General features: G+C 56.9%; 4 protein-coding genes across 4 annotated transcripts; 1 reads left to right on the forward strand and 3 right to left on the reverse strand.

The window, feature by feature from the left end:
- Window positions 1-372: 372 nt before the first annotated feature.
- IUM83_18858 (AGC/AKT protein kinase) lies at window positions 373-3207 on the reverse strand (the record flags this gene model as incomplete). The annotated part of the gene is made up of 2 exons (XM_067943879.1): window positions 373-3084; window positions 3199-3207. 2 exons carry the CDS (start codon window positions 3205-3207, stop codon window positions 373-375), a joined length of 2721 nt encoding a protein of 906 aa, XP_067783950.1.
- A 1674-nt stretch (window positions 3208-4881) lies between these two features.
- Window positions 4882-6906, reverse strand: IUM83_18859 (agc akt protein kinase; the record flags this gene model as incomplete). Its single annotated transcript, XM_067943880.1, has 1 exon — window positions 4882-6906. The coding sequence occupies one exon, from the start codon at window positions 6904-6906 to the stop codon at window positions 4882-4884; it is 2025 nt and encodes a 674-aa protein (XP_067783951.1).
- Window positions 6907-17679: 10773 nt separating this feature from the next.
- IUM83_18860 (Palmitoyltransferase ZDHHC7) lies at window positions 17680-18833 on the reverse strand (the record flags this gene model as incomplete). The annotated part of the gene is made up of 3 exons (XM_067943881.1): window positions 17680-18151; window positions 18259-18285; window positions 18370-18833. The coding sequence occupies 3 exons, from the start codon at window positions 18831-18833 to the stop codon at window positions 17680-17682; spliced, it is 963 nt and encodes a 320-aa protein (XP_067783922.1).
- A 1085-nt stretch (window positions 18834-19918) lies between these two features.
- IUM83_18861 (putative transmembrane protein) lies at window positions 19919-21715 on the forward strand (the record flags this gene model as incomplete). The annotated part of the gene is made up of 1 exon (XM_067943882.1): window positions 19919-21715. One exon carries the CDS (start codon window positions 19919-19921, stop codon window positions 21713-21715), a length of 1797 nt encoding a protein of 598 aa, XP_067783921.1.
- Between the last annotated feature and the right edge of the window lie 209 nt (window positions 21716-21924).

Below are 21924 nucleotides of genomic sequence, written 5' to 3' on the forward strand. Positions count from 1 at the left end.
ACTACATCTCCGCGTCAGCGCCGAGCTAGCTTTTCTCTCCGTGCTCCTGACCCTGTCGCGGGTCGTGCATCCTCTTGTCAGCTCGCTCGCTCTTGCTCTTCTTCCCTTCTCTTCTTCTCGTACACAACACACATCGACACGGCTCTCTCGCTCGTATCGTCTCCCTTACCCACTCGCTGCAATGGGGTGTTCCAACGAAGCTGCCTCGGCCGAGACGACTACGCCCGACATACGCTGATCTTGTTTTTTTCTCGACTTGGCAGCTTTCCCCATGCAGCTCGCTCCTGCCCTCGACTTCGTCGTCGTTGGGGCGGGTAGTCATCTAACAATCTGGCCTGTTGCGAAGCCTTCTTCATCGCCTTTAACTCTTGCTTAGTTCAGGTGCTCGTTGCCGGGCATGTAGGTAAAGCCGTCAAAGTGGGCCTGTGCGCGATGCGTTGCGCCCAGCTCCTGCGTCACTGGCGAGTCGCGAGCCATTTCGCGCGTGAAGATGTTAGCAACGTTGCCGGTATCCGCCTCGCTGTTCACCACGGGCTTGAAGGGGGGCTCCACCTCGCGCTTCAGCAGCTTGTCGAAGTCGATGCTAGCGAAGAACGGATGGTCCATAATCTCCTGCACGCCCGAAGGACCTGAGCCTAACCGCTTGGCAGGGTCTCGGCGAAGCAGACCCGTCAGCAGATCCTTGGCATCCTCCGAGAAAGCCTGGGTGAATACAACATCCCGGTGCAGAATGTTGTGGAACATGCGCTTTCGGTTGCGATCGAAGAACGGAGTCTGGCCGGTCATCATTTCATACAGCAGCGTACCGAAGCCCCACCAATCCACAGCCTTACCGTAGGGCAGACCCTTGAGCAACTCGGGTGCAATGTACTCGGCCGTACCACAGAAGGTCTTGGCACCATCGGGCACGTCGACGTTTTCCTTGGACAGACCGAAGTCCGTCAGGGCGATGAAACCCTTGTCATCCATCAGAATATTCTCAAGCTTCAAGTCTCGGTAGGCGATATTCAGCTCGTGCAAGTGTGACATAGACATCAGCAGCTGAGCAGCGTAGAAGCGAGCACGCTTCTCCGAGAACTTGCGCGACTTACGCAGGTGGAAGAAGAGCGAACCACCGTTGTAGTAGTCCATGACAAGGTACAGCTTGTCTTCGTTCTGGAATGCGTACCGCAGACGCACCACGAACGGGTGATCGATATCACGCAGGATACGGCGCTCCGACTTGGTGTGCTCCACCTGGTTCTTGGCAAACACGGACGCCTTCTTCAGCACCTTCATAGCGTAGATCGCGTTCGGGGACGTCGATCCATCGGGCACCTTCTTGCGCACGAGCATGACCTTGCCGAAGGCACCCTTGCCAATAACCTTCAACAGGTCGAAGTCCTCCACGCTGAGCTTTGAGTTTCCAGGCGGCTGAGCATTTGACTCTGACCGGCCCTGGTTCGACATCTGAGTGTCCGAGCGGTTACGCGCCTGGGACATATCCTGCGAGGAGTTCGTCGTGGCCACGGCATCGCTAGCCGTGCGGTTGAGGCGCGGGTAGCTCGGAGGAGGCTGGTTCGCCGCCTGGTTGTTCTGGTTGTTGTTGTTGTTGCCGCGAGGTCCCTCCGTAGCACACTCCGTACACACACGCTGCGCCGTGCTCGACCCGGGCAGGAAAAGACGGTCGCGCGAGCAAGCATTGCAGACCGCGCGGTGGCACATGCGGCAGTGGTGGCGACGGTCGAACAGCGTGAAGTGGAACAAACACAGGTTGCAGTGCTTCTCACTGGTGCCCATCTTGGAGTTGTTGGCTTCGCGTCTGGTGGACTCCTGGCGCGCAAGCTGCGGTCCGCTCGCGGCAGCTCCATTGCCCATGAGCGCCGGCGCCGAAGCCGGCGGATCGGGCACAGGCTTCTCGCCGGCCACGTAGGTAGTAGCATCCCGCGTGTCAAGAAACCGGAACAGCGCGTCCTGGATCTTGTTGATGCAGAAGGCAGTGACGTAGTAGTGGTTCGCGTGCGCGCGCGGCGGTCTGCCCGCCGACAGACACGTGCAGCCAGTACGGTGTGGCGCGTCGCCGTCCAGCTTGGTCTGGAAGAGGTGGTCGTTGCTCTCCCAGTACATGGTGCGGTGCGCCAAGATGGACTTGACCGACTGCGAGTCGCCGTCCTCAATACGGTGACTCGACTCGATGAGCGCAATGGCTCCGTTGCGACGCATGAGCTGGTCGCCGCGGGACTGCAGCAGGTACTTGATGAGCACGCCTCCGTACGAGTAGCCGAGGAAGTAGACCCTTCTGGCGGAGGACCGGGCGACGTACGAGTCCCAGAGCGAGTCCATGTGCTCCTCCGGGCTGGACGAGCCGGGGATCTGCAGGCGCTGCTTGCCGTCGCGCATGACGATGACGTTCTTGTTGGGGTTGGCCACGATGATGCCGTAGCCCTCGTCGATGGCCTTGCGGAAGTACTCGAGCATGGAGCCGCTCTTGACGCCGGCGTGCAGCACGAGGCCGCGGCTCCAGAGGCCCGGGTAGAGGCCGCGGCTCACGGCCACGAACACCAGCAGCTTCTTGCACGACTCGAAGTTGCGCGACACGAAGACGTTGGCCTTGACGGGCGCCTCGGGCGCGCTGTTGGCCGGGATGAAGACCTCGCGGAAGCCCAGCTCCTTGCGCATCGAGTCCTGCACGTACTTGACGACCGTGTTGATGATCTCGTCCTGGTGCACGGCCAGGTCCGAGTCGTCCAGGCCCTTGCCCGTGGCCTTGAGGTGGATCATGCCCTCGGCGTCCATGGCGTAGAGCGGGTGCGAGAAGGGCAGCGGCGCGCCGCGGTTGGCGGAGGGCGCGCGGCCCGCGCCCGAGTTCTGGTAGTCCGCCGAGGCGGGCGCGGGGGGCATCCCCCCGCCGCCGCCGTTGGACTGCCACGACTGCTGCGACTGGTAGTCCGAGCCGTTGCTGTAGGTGCGGCCGGAGGGCGGCGCGCGAGGGACGCCGCCCGCCCCCGCCGCCCCGTCCGGGTAGTACTTGGTGCCCCCCACGGGCGGCTCCTTGCTCTTGTTCTTCTTGCGGCCCCAGCGGGGGAACCGGAACGACATGGCGGCCTGGACGGGAGTGAGCAAGCAGCGACGTGCTGGTTAGCGCGTTCTACGCGTTCTACTACGTTCTACCGCTCGGACTCTGGCGGTGGGGCGGTTCCCCTTGCCCCCTCCACTTACCTGGGTCAGTTCAGTCTGCGAGTCTCTACCGCTGTGGGGCGAGGCGAGGCGAGGCGAGCGCTTCCTGCTGCTGCGTCGACCTCCGCGGGCTGCTGGCGTTTGGCCAGCGCAACAATCCGAACTGGACGTCCGTCTATCCGTCGTACGAGGCCTCTTCCTCTCGGCTCGTGACGGCCCCCTTGCGTCGTCGTCTGAGCGAGAAGCCCGCGTCTCGAAAAGACTGCGCCGTGGGGAGACGGCGCCGTCGGGGAAAGAGCGGCGGACTTTCGAGGGCACCGCGTTTTGACACACCTACCCCGCGCTCGCATTTGGCGCAATTTCATTGGCGAAGACGAGTGCAACGCGACGACGACGGCCTTTTTTTTCGTGTCGCAATAAACCTCGCGACGCCAGCCCCCCTCCACAGCGCCCGTCCGCAGTTCAGCGCAGGCGCCGAGCCGCCGTCGGCACCGGCAAGCTGAGCCCAAGCGCTATCCCCTCGACGACCATATTGATGGCAGTTGCAGATAGCGGAGTCTTAGTCGCGCGCGCGCTGCTTGCTCGCGAGGGGAGTGCAGCCATGACAGACAGGCTCGCGAAGAGCCAGGCTGGAAAAAACCTCGACGTCACCTCGTCGGGAAGGCTGGTCTCTGCGCCGTGTACCCAAAGTGGCGTACACCAACAAGTGTGGCGCGACACCACGGTGATGCTTGACGCGCTGCGTCAGATTTGTATTGACGCTTTTTGCTGCAGCATGACCGAAGTTTCTCCTCGCACAATGCAATGGAGTAGATAGCCTTGCACACAGTCCAGCCACCACGATCCACGCTTCGAGAGTGCGGATCGGAATACATTGGCAGAAGTCGTCCGTTCTGGAGAAGCACTGACTCACTCTCTCACCCCACATCAGTCGATCCCACATGTTGAAAGCGATGTTGACTTGCGCTAGACCACCCCTCTACGGAGATCGCGATGAACAGGTAAAATAAAAGCGGGCCACCATGTTTTGACGGCGCATCAATCACGGATTGTGTCGCGCAAGTGGCGACTTGCCAAGCATTTTACTGGCACAGGCGAGCCTTGGTCCTTACCTCACCACGCGGCACGTGCTCTGAGCTGTACCAAAACAACATCCTGCGAAACCCTATCACAAACCGGCCTATCCGTTTCGACTCCTTTCTGAAGATGTAGCTATCATGTCCACAATGGCTACATCATTTGACACGCTTGGAAGATACTTATTGAGCCTGCTCTGGGTGACCTTATCCGCAGACTTATCCGCAGCGTTAGCACAATGGCCAGAATAGCTAGCTACAGCTACATGTAGTATGCAGGTGACGGATAGTTTGCCATTTACCGTGGTGTCTGAGCTCCCGCCAGTGTCAAATCTTGACTTGACTGACGATGCTGATGACAGCTGTGTAAAGGGCAACGGCGGGAAGACGACGGCTGACTTACACGTGTACTTCAACAAGAACTCGGGGCCATGGAAATAAGCAATCACTGACTCACTACGTGCATGTACTTTAGATTACCCCCTGCGGCGGCGGGCGCTGCCTTCGACGCCCGCTGCCTTGCCCCTAGAGCCCTTCGATCGTGCTCTGCGCCTACGTCCTGCCACTATGTTACCGACGGTACTACCACGGCATTTTTTGTATCGTCTTCGGGTGTGTTATGAATCGTCAATTACGGATAGGTTGCAACTTACTTTTCGGAGAGCACGCACAGGAGCTGCGGCACCACCTCGATGCGGAACGGGCCCGGGCCAGCGAACACCTCGCCGTCCACGTTCAGCACGTCCTCCACAATAGGCTCGATCACCATCGCCTTCACCTTGTAGTAACCCACGAGCTCCGACTTGAGGAACGTGTTCGATATGTATCGCACCGCGATCTCGGCCGTCTGCATAACGTTTCCCTTGCGGGAGTAGATGAGGTCGAGGTTTCCGTCCGACGGGTGCGCATACTTTGTCTCGAAGTACACGTTCGATCCGCCAGCCGACGTCAGCTCGGACGTGAAGCTCTGCCACTGGCCAGCGTACTTCTCCTCGCTGGCCGGGTGGAAGATGGACTCGGCGTCACCCTTCCACTGCTTGGCGTCCGGGTCCGAATCGTCGTAAATACTGCAGCGCTCCACATTATGCTGGTCCTCCGCAGTATCGTCCATGATCTCGTAGTACGTGCGTAGCACCTGCTCGCCCGTCTCGGGGTCGACCGGCGTGTTGTCCGACAGGATGTAGCTGATCTTGGCCTCGTGTTTGTGCGGCGCGAAAATGCCGCGCTTGATCTTGAGGTAGAGGTAGCGGTGCACGCCGAGCCACCGCGTGGCCTCCGACTCCACAGCGATATCGGAGCCGATACCGTAGCTCACACCTGTGCAGGCAAACTCGAGACGAGTCGAGCCGTCCTCGTTGCTGGCTTGGCACGTCATCACATCGAGCGGGCGGATCTTGCGCTTGATGATGCAGTACACCGACGAAGCGTGGCTCGGGGTGCCCACGCCCTTGCCGAAGGCGTTATCTGTGCCGGCGCAAATGAGCGACACCGGGGTGGTCGCGACCAGCGTGCGCCACACACTCTCCTCGCGGGAGAAGACGCCGTTCATGAACTCGTTCACGGTGCCGTCGCCTCCGACGAACACGATGGCCTCGTACTTCTTCTCCAGGTCGAACGCCGCGCCAATGTCGCGCGCGTGGCCGCTGTACTCCGTCTCCTCCACGTCGCACTGGATGTCGGCGAGCTCGAGCAGCGGCCGCCAGTGCTCCCAGACTTGGCGGCCGCGACGGCGGCCGGAGTGCGGGTTCACCACCACCTTGATGCGGCGTGTCACATTCTCGGGCACGCGGGCCATCCACTTGACGAACGTCTGCAGCGACGCCACCAGCTTGGCAGCCGTCTCCTCGTCACCGAACCGCAGCGTGAGCGTGCGGTAGCGGCGCATGAGGCGGCGGTGCTCCTTGCCGCGGCCGGGCAGCATGAAGTGCAGGTCCACGCTGGTCCTGCTGCCGGGCGAGAGCGCCGCGCCGAGCAGGTCGTCCTTGGCGATCTGGATTTCCTTGGTCTTCTTGCGGAAGAGCGACACGCGCTGGCAGTTGACGCCGTCGCGGTCCACCTGCACCGTCATGCGGCGCCAGACCTTGCCCACCTGCATCTCCATCTGCGCCGTGAGCAGGCACTGCTCGGGGAACTCGCGCAGGCGGTGCGAGTACATCTCACGCACCACCTCGCGCGCCGAGGCGGCCGTGGAGAAGCGGAAGCGCACCTGGCGCTGCTCGATGGCCTCCAGCGCGGCGTCGCGCTGCGGACAGCCGGCCCAGCTCTTGGAGCGCGTGAGGCGCAGACTCGTGGGCGTCTCGCCGGCCTCGCTGGCGCTGTCGTCGTCGCGCTCGGGCTTGGGCACGAGGCCCGTCGTGGGCACGGCCACGGTCGAGGCGCGGCGGAAGTGCGCCTTGTTGGCGGCGGCCGGGGACGGCGCGCGGTTGGCGTCCTGCAGCAGACGCTCGCGCAGCTCTCGCATGCGCTCCTTGTCGTCGCCGGTCAGCGCCTCGCCGTCGCTGCTCGCGGCCGTGCCGCTGGACAGGCGCTTGGCGCGCACGGCCTCCTCCTCCTCGTCGTCGTCGTCGTCCTCATTCAGCTGCGTCTCGAACAGTTGGTTCTCGTGCTCGAGCGTCTTGACGGGCCCGACAGCCTCGGGCTGCTCGTCCCTGGCGCGCGTCGGGAGCACCGCCATGGGCCTGTGGGTGGGTGATTGGGTGACTGGGTGGGTAACGGACAGACTGTGCACTTGCCTGTAAATGTGCGAATGAGCGATATCGCCGGCGGAAGAAGTGAGTGCTGCTTGCGCTGCAGTCCATGGCGCTATCAACGATGACGAGGGTAGGGGTATGCGGTATTCGAGGTCTGTTGAATAGCAAGTCGCTCGGGGCAAGCGAGCGTCGCGTGCACATAGCATACAGGATGGCAGGGATTGCGGCGATTTTATGGGAAAATGGGCGTCGCGCGCACGGCCGGGACAAGCGGCTCAGTCAGAGAGCCCATTTTCGAGCAGCAAACTGCAGGACGCGCGCCATGAGCGCAGGAAAACCGGCGAACACGCCGCTAATAGCGCACCAACGACAGCGCAGAGCTCCGCTCGTGTGAACTCCACGCGCCCTAGACATTACACCCTGCCGTTGAACATGATTTGGTTCCAGATCTGAGCTGGAATGCCGCCCAGCGCTACTAACAGCAAGTTCGAGCTGGCCTCTTCAACGCGAGGAGCAGTCGACTAGTTTGGCAGCTTCCGGCTCCGTGCTACGAGGCGCGCGTTGTGTAACTCGTTTTGCCAGTTGAGTGCCCCACGGCCCGTGGGCCCCGGGGTTTATCTATCGACGAATGGCTAGCCATTTTCAAAAGATGACCCGCGACTTCCTCGAAAGGAAAACGTTTACAACTACCCGAAAGTAACCTTCCGCACCATTATAGACCATTGTTGGGCAACAAGTATATGTACATGCACGCGCCGACGTGCACGTTTCACTTGGCTGCACGCTGGTCAGTGCGGGCGCTGTTAGGAGTGAAACCACTAACTGACCTGTCAAGTGTAGAGCCTTGCAAATCCCACCTAAAGTCGCACTTTCAACACAAAGTTCACAGAGCAGTCGCGACAGAGAGCTACACATCCACGATCAAAACCGTTTACTGACAATGTCCCGTTATCAATCTCGTGTTGGGGTAGCCGGATCGCGCCAAACCTGCGATGCTCCTGTGATGACTGGCTGTACCGCGATACATGTACTCCGACAACGTAGCCAAACCAGAATGACGTATGTTTTCGGGATTCTATCCAATAGGTATGTATCATATTAACTGTAAGACGATCATAAACGCCCCAAACGCCAGCAGGAGCATCGTTCTACTAGCACCTCACCACCCTCATACTAATCAATCCACTACCAACAAGTGTATCGATTTTGCTGGTTGTGATCGTAGAGCGGAAGTTATTAGGAATACGACTGCACTTGGAGGATACGATGCACCTCCGTTTTTCGCGTGCGCCAGCCACGCTGACGCAGCACGTGGGGCGCGTCTAATGCGCTGGGCTACAACGATAAGTGCTGATGGCTGCACAGGTGTACTCCCGAGCTAGGAAATACAGAAACCGAGTCCTTGTCATGGATTCTAATTGGGCTTGACGCTATCCGAGCGTCGCTCGGGCACGCAAAAGGAGGACTGTGGCACTAGTTTAAAGTGCGATTACGGCTACGCGCTGGTGCAATGCAGTGCTGAGCGATACTTCGTGGCCATTGGATTCTACGAACACACAATGCTCATAGCCGCTTTGTCTTCCCGTTCCCCAGCAGATTGCAGCGCTTTTCTTCTTGCAGTAATATAACAGTGAGCTTTACCGTCACCAGGTTGCACCAGCTAGGCGATCCAATGTCCCTGTGGCTGCTGTGTCTTGCAACGTCGAACCTGCCTGAAGCGTGGGCGTAGCGCTCCAAATTATTTAGAGCCCAATTCGTGACTCATTCGCGTGAAATGGGCCTTTCCGACCCGTCGCTATCCACCAGATTACGTGCGATTGCGCCAGAGCCAATGCGACGTCCAGTCTACATTCATGGAGGGCAACCTCGGCTCGAAGGACTGCTGCTGCTCGCCGCCGAGCTCTCGGGCGCTGCTGCTGTGCCGCATGTGCTGTCATCAGCTAACGCGATATTCGCGCGCCGTGCCGCGCGGTCTGCTGGACTGCCGGGAGCTCGTCGGGCTGGCTCGACCGCGCAGTTTTGCTGCCAACCACTGATGTTGCCAACGACGGCTGGTCGAGGCGTTGAGGCTCTGGCTTTCCGTCGGCCAGTCACTTGCGGGCGGCATCCGACCCAGACCCGCCTCAAGCCCAGCGCTGCTTGATGTTGCCGGCGCAGAGACGGTCAGCGAGGCTCATGTCACTGCGGCAGGGCCCGTTCTCGGTCCAGAGCAGCGGAGGCTGATGAACTTCACCATGAACCGCTGGTCTCCATGCCTCGCCGCATTCGGCGCGGCTGCTCCGGCCTTCACCCAACATGGCTGCCCTTCGCTGATGGCTTGATCCGAGACATTGGCTTGACCGCGCCTGGTGGTCGTCGCAGGCGCGTTCCCGCGGGCGTTTACGCCGATTACGAGTCACGCCTCGCGATCCGATCTTCGGCGATTCGGGATTTCAACGCGCCCGCGGAAACGGGGCCGCAGCGGCAAGGCTAGCAATTCCATGCTAGCCAAGCGCTCGAGCAGGGCCTTATCTCTTACCTTGTCGTGGCCGAGGTCAGAGCAGACACAAAATTGAACACGTTCAGTGAACTTTACACATTTATGAAGTGTTCACAACGCAGTTTTTAAACTAAGCTAAAAAAAACTGCGTTGTGAATGGCTCATAGAGCCTCTACATGTTCTGCTTGACCTGGCATCATTACGAAGCTCCACCAGCCTTCTTTGTTCCGCTTTCTGTGGCCTCATCTTTTCGCTCCGTGTACATTGCTTTCAACTCGTCACTCTGAACTCGATAAAGCTTTGCTCTGCTGACGTTGATTCCCCTTCAAAGATTAGCCTGTTGCGCTGAATCCATCGCGCTGTACCACATGCCGTGGCCAATACTTGCCAGATACGCTTTTTAATGTATCTTCGTGCTGTTTCGTACATGCTCCTGCGTTTGAGTTACTCTCTTTTTCATAGAGTCCGAAATCGGGATTGCATTTCGCGGTGCGCAATACTCACGGAATGTATTGATATCATTGTCAATCACTGCGTCGTACCCAGCAGCTCACTGCACATGGACACTCCCAGAAAATATGGGTATGAGTTTCCTCAACTTCGCTGAAGGTTCTAGTTTTCCGGCAAACATCGTTGTGCTGTCTTCAATAAAAACAGGTCTAGCTGGAACATCGAGACGACCAAGATGACGCTCCAGGGTCAAGAGGAAGAGTGTCTCGCGTACCAACACGCGCACCGCGCAATAGACGTTCGGCAGCAAGGTCGGCACCGTCGGGCGCATCGTCGACACGATCGGAGCCAACGACGCGGCCAAGGAACTCTCGCGCACCATGTATACCGACGAAGGCGGTGATAATATCACCAACTTCAAAGTATATATTATATACTTTTGTGTCACTTGGAACCAGACAAGTACGCATCCGATTGGAGACCTAGCCAAGCTACGCAACAGATCCCCACGAATTACGTTTCGAGTATGCACATCACCAGAGGCGTAGCCGTAGCCATGTGCCGTATAAGCAAGAGGAGCAGTAGTACTGCTGCAGTACACCGCAGTCCGACAAAATGGAATCCAAAGAGTCTACTGGGTGGGCTCAGCGTTTTGCTGGTTCCTGGGCTCGACATCTCTTTCCCACAGCTTCAGGTCGATGAACATTTCTTACAGTCATCTACAGTAGATGATCTACTGAACGCTCCTTCCGCTTCTCGACACGGCATCCGCGGATCCACTTGTCTGTCCCTTTACCGACGACAACCGCATCAGCAGACGCGTTCGAGCATGGTTTCACCAATAATCGGACCCTTGCAGAGAATGGGCCATGGTACTCCTTCCAATAGTTGCGGTCCACTTTCGCACTATTGTGAAGAGCGCTTGACACTTCACCAGTACTAAAGAGAACAAAGAGATCGTATTCCCGACCGCCTTCTCCTTTTCAGCCTGGAACTGCTCCGGGGATAGCGCCAAAGTACTACTGGCATGCGTGTACTGGTGAACTTTGCGGAAAACGCCGTGATCTTTATCCTAAGCGGTATTTGAGATCCAAACGAGACGTTGAAAGTGCATGCATCGTTTCGTCCTCGGCTCGCTGTTCAACCTCCAAACATCTCACGGAGCAGACGCAGGAACTCATTCACCAAACGCAGTTTTCCTGTGCCCGGCATCGAAGCAGAGAAAAAGCGAGCAATCGCTTGTCGTGCTTCTCCTCATTCCACGCCGAGTGTGGTTTCTGGCCTCTTCAGCCAGCAGGTCGTAGTAAACATCGCTAATCGGGTCCTGAGAACCCATTTGCGCTCCACACGAAGACACCAGTGATTCAGGAGGGCTCAGCGCGACGTTGCATACCGACGAAGGTACTCGGATCTCGATCAGCACGTGGATTGACTCCTCGTCAAGGTCGAACTTTGGTCCGAAATACTCCGGTTGGGCGGCTTCCACGAGACTTGCATCTGTGGATATCCCGTGCTGACGTCTCCAACCAAGAAGTTGCCTACGCTGTCATCGTCCAGCAACCAGTGGTCATCTTTACGGGTCAAGCAGAGCTCCAGCATCACTCGGTCCACACTTAGAGCGCTTGCAACCGCCTCGCGTAGCATCTTCACCTTGGTATCGGCATCTATTCACCCAGAAGATGCTGGCTCTGTGATACAACGCGCATACGATCTCGACGACGAACGAACATTAATGGGATGGTTTCACCAAGCCTTGGACGAACATGCGGGTAGGGGAACAAAAAGTGGGTGAGAAAACGCTTCCACGAAAATGAGTGAACATGAAAAACCTGATTTTCGTGTTCTCGTCGCTAAAGTGCGAGAACAACGAACATTATTGCGAGCTTCCCTCCCGATATTCGTTCTCGCGGATTTTGTATTTAAGCGGATCTGGCGTGTTCGTATCCTACGCGTTGGATTGGCTGAAAATCGCACGATCTTCCACAGCCGCACTGAAATTTACCGAGCTCTCTCGCGAAGATATTCTCTGCCCAAGAAGCGGTCTGCGCTCGCGTGTGCTGAGCTTCCGACGCGCTCGCAGTACAGCCGACAGACTCGTGGCCACCGCAGGAACTCACTGTGCCGCCAGTCTAATGACTTCATGCCAGTGGCCCTGCCACCAAGCATCGAGATCACAGCGCAGCCGACAAGACTAGAGACCTCCACAGGGACTTACTTCACATCCAGTCCACACTCGTGACATCTGCAGAGACCCACGACACCTCCAGCCAGGACGTGACGATGGCAGAGCCACCTTCTGTGGTCCGCCAAGCAGTGGAAGAGTTCCAGGCCCTTGGACCCTTCGAGTTGGTACCTCCACGACCAAAGGAAACGTCGTACATATTCAAGTGGGGGTTCGTGTCAAGTACGTCGAGAACGGAAGGAGGTCTTTGCGTGGGCTTGTTTGGCTGACGAGGCGTGTCGGACGTCAGGAAAAACCTGTTCAAGCTCTATGCTGGCAAAACGACCATGGCCGTGAAGCACCTCCAGAAGATTCACAACGTTGGTTCGCCGAAAACGGAGGCAGCGACCGCCAAGAAGCGCAAACACGACAATGATTACAGCCACCTGTCATCGTCCGTCCTGTACTCAAACAATCCAATCCGGCTAAACGTGCTGATGACCACTCTCATGATCATCAACCATAACTTGGCGTTTCGTATGGTTGAGTACGAAGAGGCAAGACTCATTCAAGCGCTGCTCTATAAGGATGAGATGAAGACCGAGATAACTACGAAGCAGGTGAAGGAAGCCATAGTGGAGCTGTATTCTTCAACACGTAAGGAAATCACTAACTATCTGCAAGAGAACCGAGAGGGCTACCCGAACTTTACGCTCGTGGCAGATTTTTGGACTTGCAAAACAACGCAAGACAAGTTTCTTGGGTTGCGGGTTTACCTGGTGGATAAGGCCTGGCAGTACAAGTCCATTCTCTTGGGTATGAGAAAGTTCAACCCCGCGTATGGAGATCGTGATGGCGGCATCTTAAAGCCCTTTAAAGCGTGGCTGAAGCACATGCTCGAGGACTTCAGCTTAGCGACGAGCGATTTCTATGGGGCTACGAGCGACTCAGGAGGTGACGTGAAATCGATGCTGTGCAAAGAACTCAATCTGCACTGGGAGTGGTGCTTCGCACACATGGCCCACGCAGCTACAAAGTCATCATGCGGTGTAAATGGAGCTGCTAGTGCTGCGGCTAACCCGGAGATGGCGGACTTAATCTCACGGTTGGTAAGAACAATCTTTCAGGTCAAGGCGGTGTCTGTCACTGGGAGCTTATTTGCAGAGCTCTGTAAGTCTAAGACTAAGAGTGCCTCCACGCGGCTTGTTGGATATTCTACGTCACGTTTCTTGAGCATGACGCGCTCATTGGAGAGAGTTCTTGAGAAGTGGCCTGCAATAACTGCGTGGTATGAAGAGCGAGCTCATAAAGCACTTCGTGCCAACCAGCCGCCACCAGAGTTCCCGTTGGCTAATCGCCATGACGACTTGGTCCATGTGTTGTCTGTGTTGAGGCAAATAGGTGAGATCAAGCGAATATGTCAAGCAGAGCATCCTATTCAAGTTGACGTGCTCGTACAGCTGTATATGGCGCGTATTCACGACCTCGACCCTAAACAGCCTTTGCCACACTACCTATCAACCGACAAAAATCCTCGTTGGATTCCTGCGAGTGACCTTACACCACTGGCTGCGGATGTGCGAAGATTATTGCGCGAAGCATTGGACGAACGCTTCTTCAGCAGATATTACAACGACAAGCAGTTCCAAGAGTGTCAATTTGTATTTGAAATGCAGTTGAAACTCCACCCTATCTTCAAACGAACCGAGAGGAGTCTCGATCGTGCAGTGATTTCGTCGTGCCGTCAGCATGGCAAAGATGGAAGAGATGCTGTGACCAGGAAGAACGATGTGAACGCCAAAATTCGCTGCAACTTATTAGACTTATTTAAGGCAGTAAGTGAATCCGCGGACGTCTCTGAATTTGAACCACCTCCACCTGTTGTGCAAGTCAGCCGACTGGAAGCGGAATTTGCGCCCAGATCAAGCCGACCATCAACCTTTAGCAGGCAGGATCGACGTGCAGAAGAGGAACTCGATCGATGGCTAGAGGATCCGGTTGACATTGCACGAAAGGAGGACTACACACCAAAGGAATCAGTACTTGAGTTTTGGCAAAGACTAGAGCATCAAGGCGATTACCGTATCATACCCAAAGCTGTGAGAGTGCTGTTCTCAATACCCGTATCTTCGTGTCAGATTGAGCGTGATTTTGGAGTAAACGGACAGATGGTAACTACACAGCGCACGACGTTAGCAGAGCACAACATCGATATGTGCGCATTCCTGAACAGGAACAGCGACTTCGTTGACTTGCTGCAGTGTGAGGAGATCCCAAAGGGACAGCATCACTTGCACACACCTACCAGCTTCACCTTCCCATCGCCGAAGAAATGGACTACGACCTGGACGAGATGACAAGCGACCTTCTGGCCGACTTCGCTTCTAGTATGTCACTACCTAACGACTTCGAGGAGAAATCGGAATGGTAAATGTATTATGAAATCGACAAGATGACTAGTGAGTGAGTTAATACACGCATTGTGTTTTGCTTTTCGTTAAGCATTGTTTACCTTGCCGACCAGCTGCACTTGACAACGCTTGATCAGTAGCAATATTCACGTTCCACTGCTCGACAAGTAGCGTTGTGCTGTCTGCTCCTCTCTCATTTGCACTTGAAGCTGAAGATCTGACACGAGTACACTTAGTGCCACCTGTTTGTGTGCTCGCGCTCGATGATGTGTGTGTCGTGCAGGGGCTCGAGCGCGCCCTCGAAGTGGCTGAAATCGCTCAAGGCCGGTGGATGTCGGCCATAGTGGTGGGGAATATCCGTGATATTCCTCGGTTTGTGACGAAGCACAAGTCCCCGCTGCCACAGCCGAGGTTGGCCTCACAACCACCATCCTGTTCGATATGCACCGCTCGGGTGATGCCATGAGTGGCGGACTAGTCGTTTGTAGTGTCTGGGGCGCTTGATTTTATGTCTGCGTCTCAGCACTTAACGCCAACGTAGTGTGGACCATCGCCGCCGTGTGAAGCTGACCCCTCGCCGACGCTACAGGCACTTTTGACTCATCATCGAGGTTGCTTGGCCGACGGCTCTCTGTATTAGGCAGTTCAACAGGAGAGGCGGGTCGTGGTGCGTGTCGGTAGGATTTCTCCCATGCCTCTAGCATCTTCTTTTCGAATTCACTATCTATGTCAGAGTCGCTGACACCTTCGCCGTCGCTGCTCCAGTTGGGTTCGTAGTGTGTCGTTCGACTTCTCTGGAGTTCGTCTACTGACGTTAGCTCACGGATGCTCTCCTTAATCGTCTTGCAGACGGCTTCAACAGCCGTCTGCAAGCTGTGTTCAATGCTGTATTGGGAATGTTTGGGCTGACCAGCTAGTGCAGCTTCTTGTCGCACCGAGTCATCGCCAGACCGGGGATCCTTGCCCTGCAGAGCGTTGATACACAGATCCACCTCCTTCTTCACGAGACTTGCAATAGTACTTTCAAGGCCGACACATTCACTTTGCTGGCTTTGCTTCTCTATACGCGCGCACTTCTTGTTGACATGCTCACGAAGAGCCACTGTCGCGTCCGCTTGACGCTGCACTTGTAGATTTACCTCCGACTGCGTGTTCATAAGCAGCTTCTGGATGCGTGCTTCAAGGTGACGGTTTGCGTGCATTGTTGTTTCTGTAATGAAGCCGCGAAAGGATTCGTAGAGGCCCATCTACATCGCAAGCGCACCGCAACAATTCATCGTGAATTGAGTTGCACGCCTTCTGGAGATCTAGCTCTACTGAGCTCTTCATTGCAAATGAAACGCCTTCCATCGCTATTTCCACTTGATGCTTCACCATCTCGCTCATCTCGTGGTTGCGACTGGATCCGCGAAGAGCCACAGCTAGTTTGCCTTCGACAAGTTGCTGTACGTGGTCCATAACTTCCGCCGCTATGCCCTCTGTCGACCTTTCCACTTGCTGTTGGATGATCTGCGCTGCCTCTTGTGTGAGGCTGGTCCGACCTTGAGACATCGCAAGCTTGTCGTCGACGAGTTTGAGCACATGCTCCATTACTGTCGCCGCGACATGATCGGTAGACTTTTCTAGTTGCTGCTGTACAATCTGTGATGTCTCCTCGGCGAGATTGCGTCCAACGAGCTTGTCTTCGATGAGCTTTTGAACATGCTCAATCATCTGCGATAGCGTGCCGTCCACGTTACGCTCCATCAGCGCCAAGTTCTGGCGGATTTCGTCCGTCTGAGACACGATCACCATCTGTGAGTCGCGAGTCTCCTTCTGTACGTCTTGAATCGCCTGGGTAAGTCTGGCACGAACGTAGCTCTCAATTTGCCCGCCTCGCTCATCTTGGACCTTCTGCAGTTGTTGCAGTTGCTCCCAGAGGCTGGCTTGCGTAGCCGTCAGCGCTTCTCCGAGCTTTACAGCAATGTCGCGTTGTTGGTCCGTGAGCTGCCTTACGCTGGTCTCTGTTGAGGCCTTCACAGCCATCAACGCGGCGTTTTGGGCGTGCTTTTGCCCTTCCTGCTGGAACTGCAAGGCAGCATGCTCTCTTGCCAGCACCTGAGTCTTGAGGAGAAACTGCTGGGCGAGCGCAGTGACGTGGTCCTTGACGCTGGGGCCGAGTGCGTGAACAGATGTAGTTGCGGCGGTGTCAGCGACGACAAGCGCTGCGCTATGATCAGCACCAGCGGTGTCGATCTCTCCGTCGTCATTGCCGTCGATTTCCATGTCGCCGTCGATCTCCATGTCGCCGTCGTTCTCCACATCGTCCTGAACAGCAGCAGCTTGAGCGCGAGCTTGAGCGCGAGTTAGCATCATCGTCGGGAAGATTGCAATATTCTCCCGCCTCTCCAAGATCTTGATAAATTACGATTTGACTAATAGCCAATCGCAGGAAAAATCCTTTCTGCCAATCAGACCGGCGAGAAGCGAACACAGCGCACTGTGCAGTGCACACGCCAGCATATTCCCCCGCAAAAACCGATATTACGGACGAAGCTCTAAAACCTCGAGAACAATATTCTTGAGGTTTTTTACCTCCCCACTTCGTTCCACGAACAGTGTTCTTCCAATGTTCGTCCAAGGCTTGGGTTTCACTACGGCTTGGAAAAGATAGTGCATGTTTCGAAATCTCTGGAACAATCGTATCCCAAAGTGGATTTTGAGGCAACACAATCACAGCAAAGGAGCGGCTCGAGGAAAGTGTGAAAACGTGCACGTCGGGGACTGTGTTACAAAGGAATGAGATAGTGAAAATCGGGCAATCATTCAATGAAGCTAAACTGTCTTCGAAAACGGGGTTTGTGACGATTTATTTCTCCAATAGACTCAGTGTCCCTGTCGAATCTGGTTCAAACAGAACATATTTTGAGGTGATAAAGGTTTTAAAGATTTATAAATCCTACACGACGCAGAGCGAAGCGAGGAGGGTCGCCTCGCGTATTCGGCTTAAACCTGTACAGACCCCCCCCCTTGCGGGGATCCACTCGGCTTGCAACCTCATAATGGTCCTCTTTGCTTGTGGTTGAGGCCACGAATGACCATGCTCTCTATATGTCTGTGGTCTAGAGCGTCCAGACCAAGTTTTAGTAGAAATGGCCCCGCTGCGTCTCTTTTCTAGTGGCCCCGCCACTCCTTGAGCTGGAGATAGCGAATTAAACTTACAACTGCTACACAGCCATGATACCACAATCAGCCAGACGCACGCGCGTTCTCGCATTCAGCAGATATCCGCATCCTCTGGGCGACACCGGAAGCCCTGCACAATCTCCATGTCGTGCAGCGCGCGACGCTCGGGTGGAGGGAAGAACCACGACGCCCGCATGCCGTCCGTACCACATACAACGCTCAGGTGTCGCTCCAGCGTCGACTGCGACTTGTCGCCGCCGCGGCGGGCCGCGAGCTGGTTGGCGATCGTCGTGAACAGCGGGTCCTGATAAATGTTGTACAGCTCCATGGCCAGCATGAGCGAGCAAAAGAGCCCGAACACGGCGGCTGCCGCCAAGATCCAGCCACCCAGCTTGCCTGGGAACTGGTCGTTCTGCAGGCCGCACGAGTACTTGCCCCGCGAGCACAAGGCGTACTGCATGAGCACCAGCAGCGCCGCCTGCACGCTCGTGGCCGTCACGTACAGCAGCATGAGCAGGAACGCCTTCTGGTTACCGATGCCCACGCAGTTGTTCACCCACGGGCTGCAGCACACAAGACACCCCGTCAACCACAGCACACCACAACAACAAAACCTCACACTACACTACGAGCCCGTGCGCACCAGTGGTGGTCTTGCAGCACGATGCACCGCTCGCACGTGTGGCAGTGCATTGCCCTAAAAAGGCACAAGAAGCGCAATAGGTAGAGCACCACTATCAGTCCTTACTCAGCACAGCACTGTCCCCCATAGACGCCGCACCTGGTCGGCCGGTAGATCTCGCACTCGTCGCAGTAGACGAGCAGCGAGCCGTCGTCCTCCGCCTCCTCGTACTCGTTGAGCGGCATCTCCTCCTCCACCTCCTCCACGTCTCCGTCCTCTTCGTCCTCGTCACTGGTGCCCGCAGGCGGCAGCCCCTTGAGCTTGAACGGCACCGTGCCGGGGTTGGTGGTGGCCACCACGACGTGGCACCAGAGGCACATGGCGAAGAGCCCCGAGAACCAGACGCCCTCGGTCGCCCCCATGGGCGAGAGCCCCGAGAACCAGACGCCCTCGGTCGCCCCCATGGGCGAGAGCAGCCCCACCCACTGCGAGATGGACGTCAGCACGGCGCCCAGCAGCGCGAACAGCAGCACCCACGCGAAGGCCGCGATCACGATGCCCGCCGGGTCCCACACGAACCAGCGCGGGCGCTTCCGGCCGCGGCGCGACAGCAGCGGCGACATGGCGATTTGCAATGATGGGAAATGTCTTTGTGAGTCACACGGGCGTTTGGACACTAGTCTTTTCGGGACACATGCGACCACCAAAAAGAAAATTGGAAGTTGAAGCGCTGCGACGACTTCGGATTGACGCTCTGCATTGCATTTGATCGAGTGGCTCTGGATATGGAAGCGTCGTGGTGGCGGCGAAGCGACACCGCGCTGGGGGCAGGAAGGTGTTGGTGCCTGTGGGCTTGTGATCGGGCAAAGCGTGGAGAGACATCACGTTGCAGGATTCAAGTGCGTACGCCGATCGTCAGTGCCGGCTTCCCTCCCGTTCGACGGTCGAACCGAAGAGAAGCAGACGCCAATACGACGCAGTCTGTTGTGCCAACCGCGGCATCAATGGCGCTGATGTCGCGGTTGTTGGTCCGCGCTGACCAAGCATGGTAGTCATTCCGCTAAAACAGGTGTGTTGGCGACATTGAGAGGGACCGAAACATGCAGACTGGGTGAACCGAGCCCGGGCCAGCTTTCGCGCGCAGGACCAGATGGGAACAGCGAACCAAACGTCTTGTTAGTGATGGCAATTGTTGCTGGCTGCAACGGCACCAAGCTCAGCAGCTTTTGCAGCCGGACGAGAGATGAAGCCATGTTTACAGTGCCTTCGTCGCTGACGTTGGACTACAGTGCACCATCCTAACCCACCTTACCCTCTATCCCACGATATTATCGTGTTACCCTCCATTTTCAATTTCCATATTTAACAACAGCTAATGCAATATAATCTCGATATCCTGATACACTTAGTTTCTCAAATTCCATATCACACATCCTATACTGCAGGTCCCTGTCATAGCGGATACGCTGCGCGGTTCTGTGCACGGTTGTGGCAACTCGAATGAACGACGCCTGCATTCGCGTCCTGCCCGAGCCCGTCGCCGCCAGTCCCCGTACACACCGTATCGCTCGTGGCAGGCAGCGCAGCGTCCTCCTTCACCCCCTCGGCTCCGCCTCCAGTTGACGCCCCAGCCTCCCTGCCTGCTCGTGGATGACGAACTCGTGGAGCTAGTCGCCACCCGACCGTTACTCCCGCCGTTTCGTACCAAATGGCTTCACTCACGAGCGACGCCAAGTCCTCGGGCGTGTGGCTCAAGAGCTCGTCCAAGTCGCTGTCGCTATCGTCCGAGGAGCTGTCGCTCAGCCTGGACTCGCTGCCCGCGGAGCTGCGCGGCGACCCGCTCGTGCTGCTGCACGCGGCGCCGCCCGACCCCTTCGTGCTGGGCGAGCGCCGCGAGTACGGCTTCTACGGCCTCGAGCCGGACGGCGCGCTGCGGCCCGGCGGCCAGGTGCCACTGCTCGCGAGGCGCTCGGTCGGACTGCTGCTCAACTACGCGTGCATTGGCGCGCTCTACGGCGGCCTCAACAGCGCTGTCGTGCCCTTCCTGAGCCACTACCTGCAGCTGCAGCAGTACCAGGTGCGCGCGGCGTCGACCGTCATCAACGCGACGTGGAACTTCAAGGCCTTCGGCGGTTTGCTGACGGACAGCTTGAGGGTATGCGGCTACCGAAGGAAGCCGTACTTAATTGCCGGCTGGGTATTGTGTCTCGCGAGTCTGCTCTACCTCGGAGCAAGCAGGATGCCCGCAGCGGGGGATACGGGCGCGACGTGGAGATATGTGCTGTTCATGACGCTGGGGACGATTGGGTTCTTCTTGGCGAACGTGGCGGCGGACGGGGTTGTGGTGGAGATCGCTCAGCGAGAACCGCTGCCGACGCGCGGACGCACGCAGGTGTCGATCTACATTGCGAGGACAATCGGATTCATCGTCATGGATTTATTTGTCGGTTCTACGCTCAATGGACCTGCGTATGGAGGAACGTTTTCTTGGTCGCTGAGCTTGAACCAGGTCATGTTGGTGATGGCTATGTGTGCGCTGGTGCCGCTCGTGGGCTCCATTTGGTTCCTGCAGGAAGACCCGACCGCTCAGACAATGCCCATTTTCTCCTTCGCCGGCGTCGTATCCTGTCCTGCAGGGCCAGGGCGCCACCAGCCAGATACCGGCCCCCTTGATCCCCCGCTGGGTTTTGGTGATCGATGCCAGCTCATTTGGAGACTACTTCAGAGCCGCGCGATGTGGCAGCTGCTGATATTCGAGCTTGTAGCGAGTTTTACCGTGACGATGGACTCGACCGCAGCCTCGGCGATTGAAGCGAACTGGGTCGATGTCGAGCCGTGGCCAAAGACTATTGCAACAGCGGTGTGGTACTTGGCATTTATTGGTGGTTTGCTCGCGACTCGGCGCTTCCTCCTGCGCGGGTCTTGGGCGCACTTGTTTTGCATTGCAACCTTTTGGGCGGTGGGCGTGGAGGTAGTCACAGTGGCTTGCACAGTGTTTCATGTGGTGAGGAGGCGGGGGTTCTGGTTGTACATACCGGTATTGGCAGCGCCGGCAATGGCATTGCGCTTTATGATCTTGGTATTTCCGATTGTGGAGCTGGCTCCTCGTGGTATCGAGGCCACCACTTATGGCTTGGTCATCACGTTCCGCAACATGGCTATTCCTCTGGGCACGACGGCATACAAAGCCATTGACTCGTACTTCTCCGTCTCCGATGAGGACGTCAACAACGATTCCGAGTCCACACGCATGCAGATCAGCTATACGTACCTCATTTCGTGGGGCTTCCAGCTTTTCAGTCTCGCATTCGTTGGCCTACTTCCGCGTCAGAAGCTCGAGGTACAGCAGCTGCGTTACTACGGAGGCTACAGCACGTCAGGCGGATGGTTCGTGATTATTGTGCTCTTCAGCGTTCTCGTTTATATAACGACTGCAAACATTTTGTCGCTGTTCAAGAGCACGTCTTGCCTACGAATTGCTGGTGGTTCAGGCTGCGGAAGTTGAGGAGAAGGGAATCTTCAGTGGAGGTTTTCCGCGACGCCTTCAAGTAGATCGCCACGACAGTATTCACAGTGCATACTGCTGGGACTTTTAGCACCGTATCTGTAGAGCTGCCAGCGCCCTCCGTTGCTGACCCAGCGATGATCGTGTCTGAGATCAAGTAATTAAATCTAGTAAATAGTGTGATAATTTATCCCCGAGTACGATCGCAC

Source organism: Phytophthora cinnamomi (genome assembly GCF_018691715.1).
Source record: "Phytophthora cinnamomi strain GKB4 chromosome Unknown Contig94, whole genome shotgun sequence".
NCBI lineage: Eukaryota > Oomycota > Peronosporomycetes > Peronosporales > Peronosporaceae > Phytophthora > Phytophthora cinnamomi.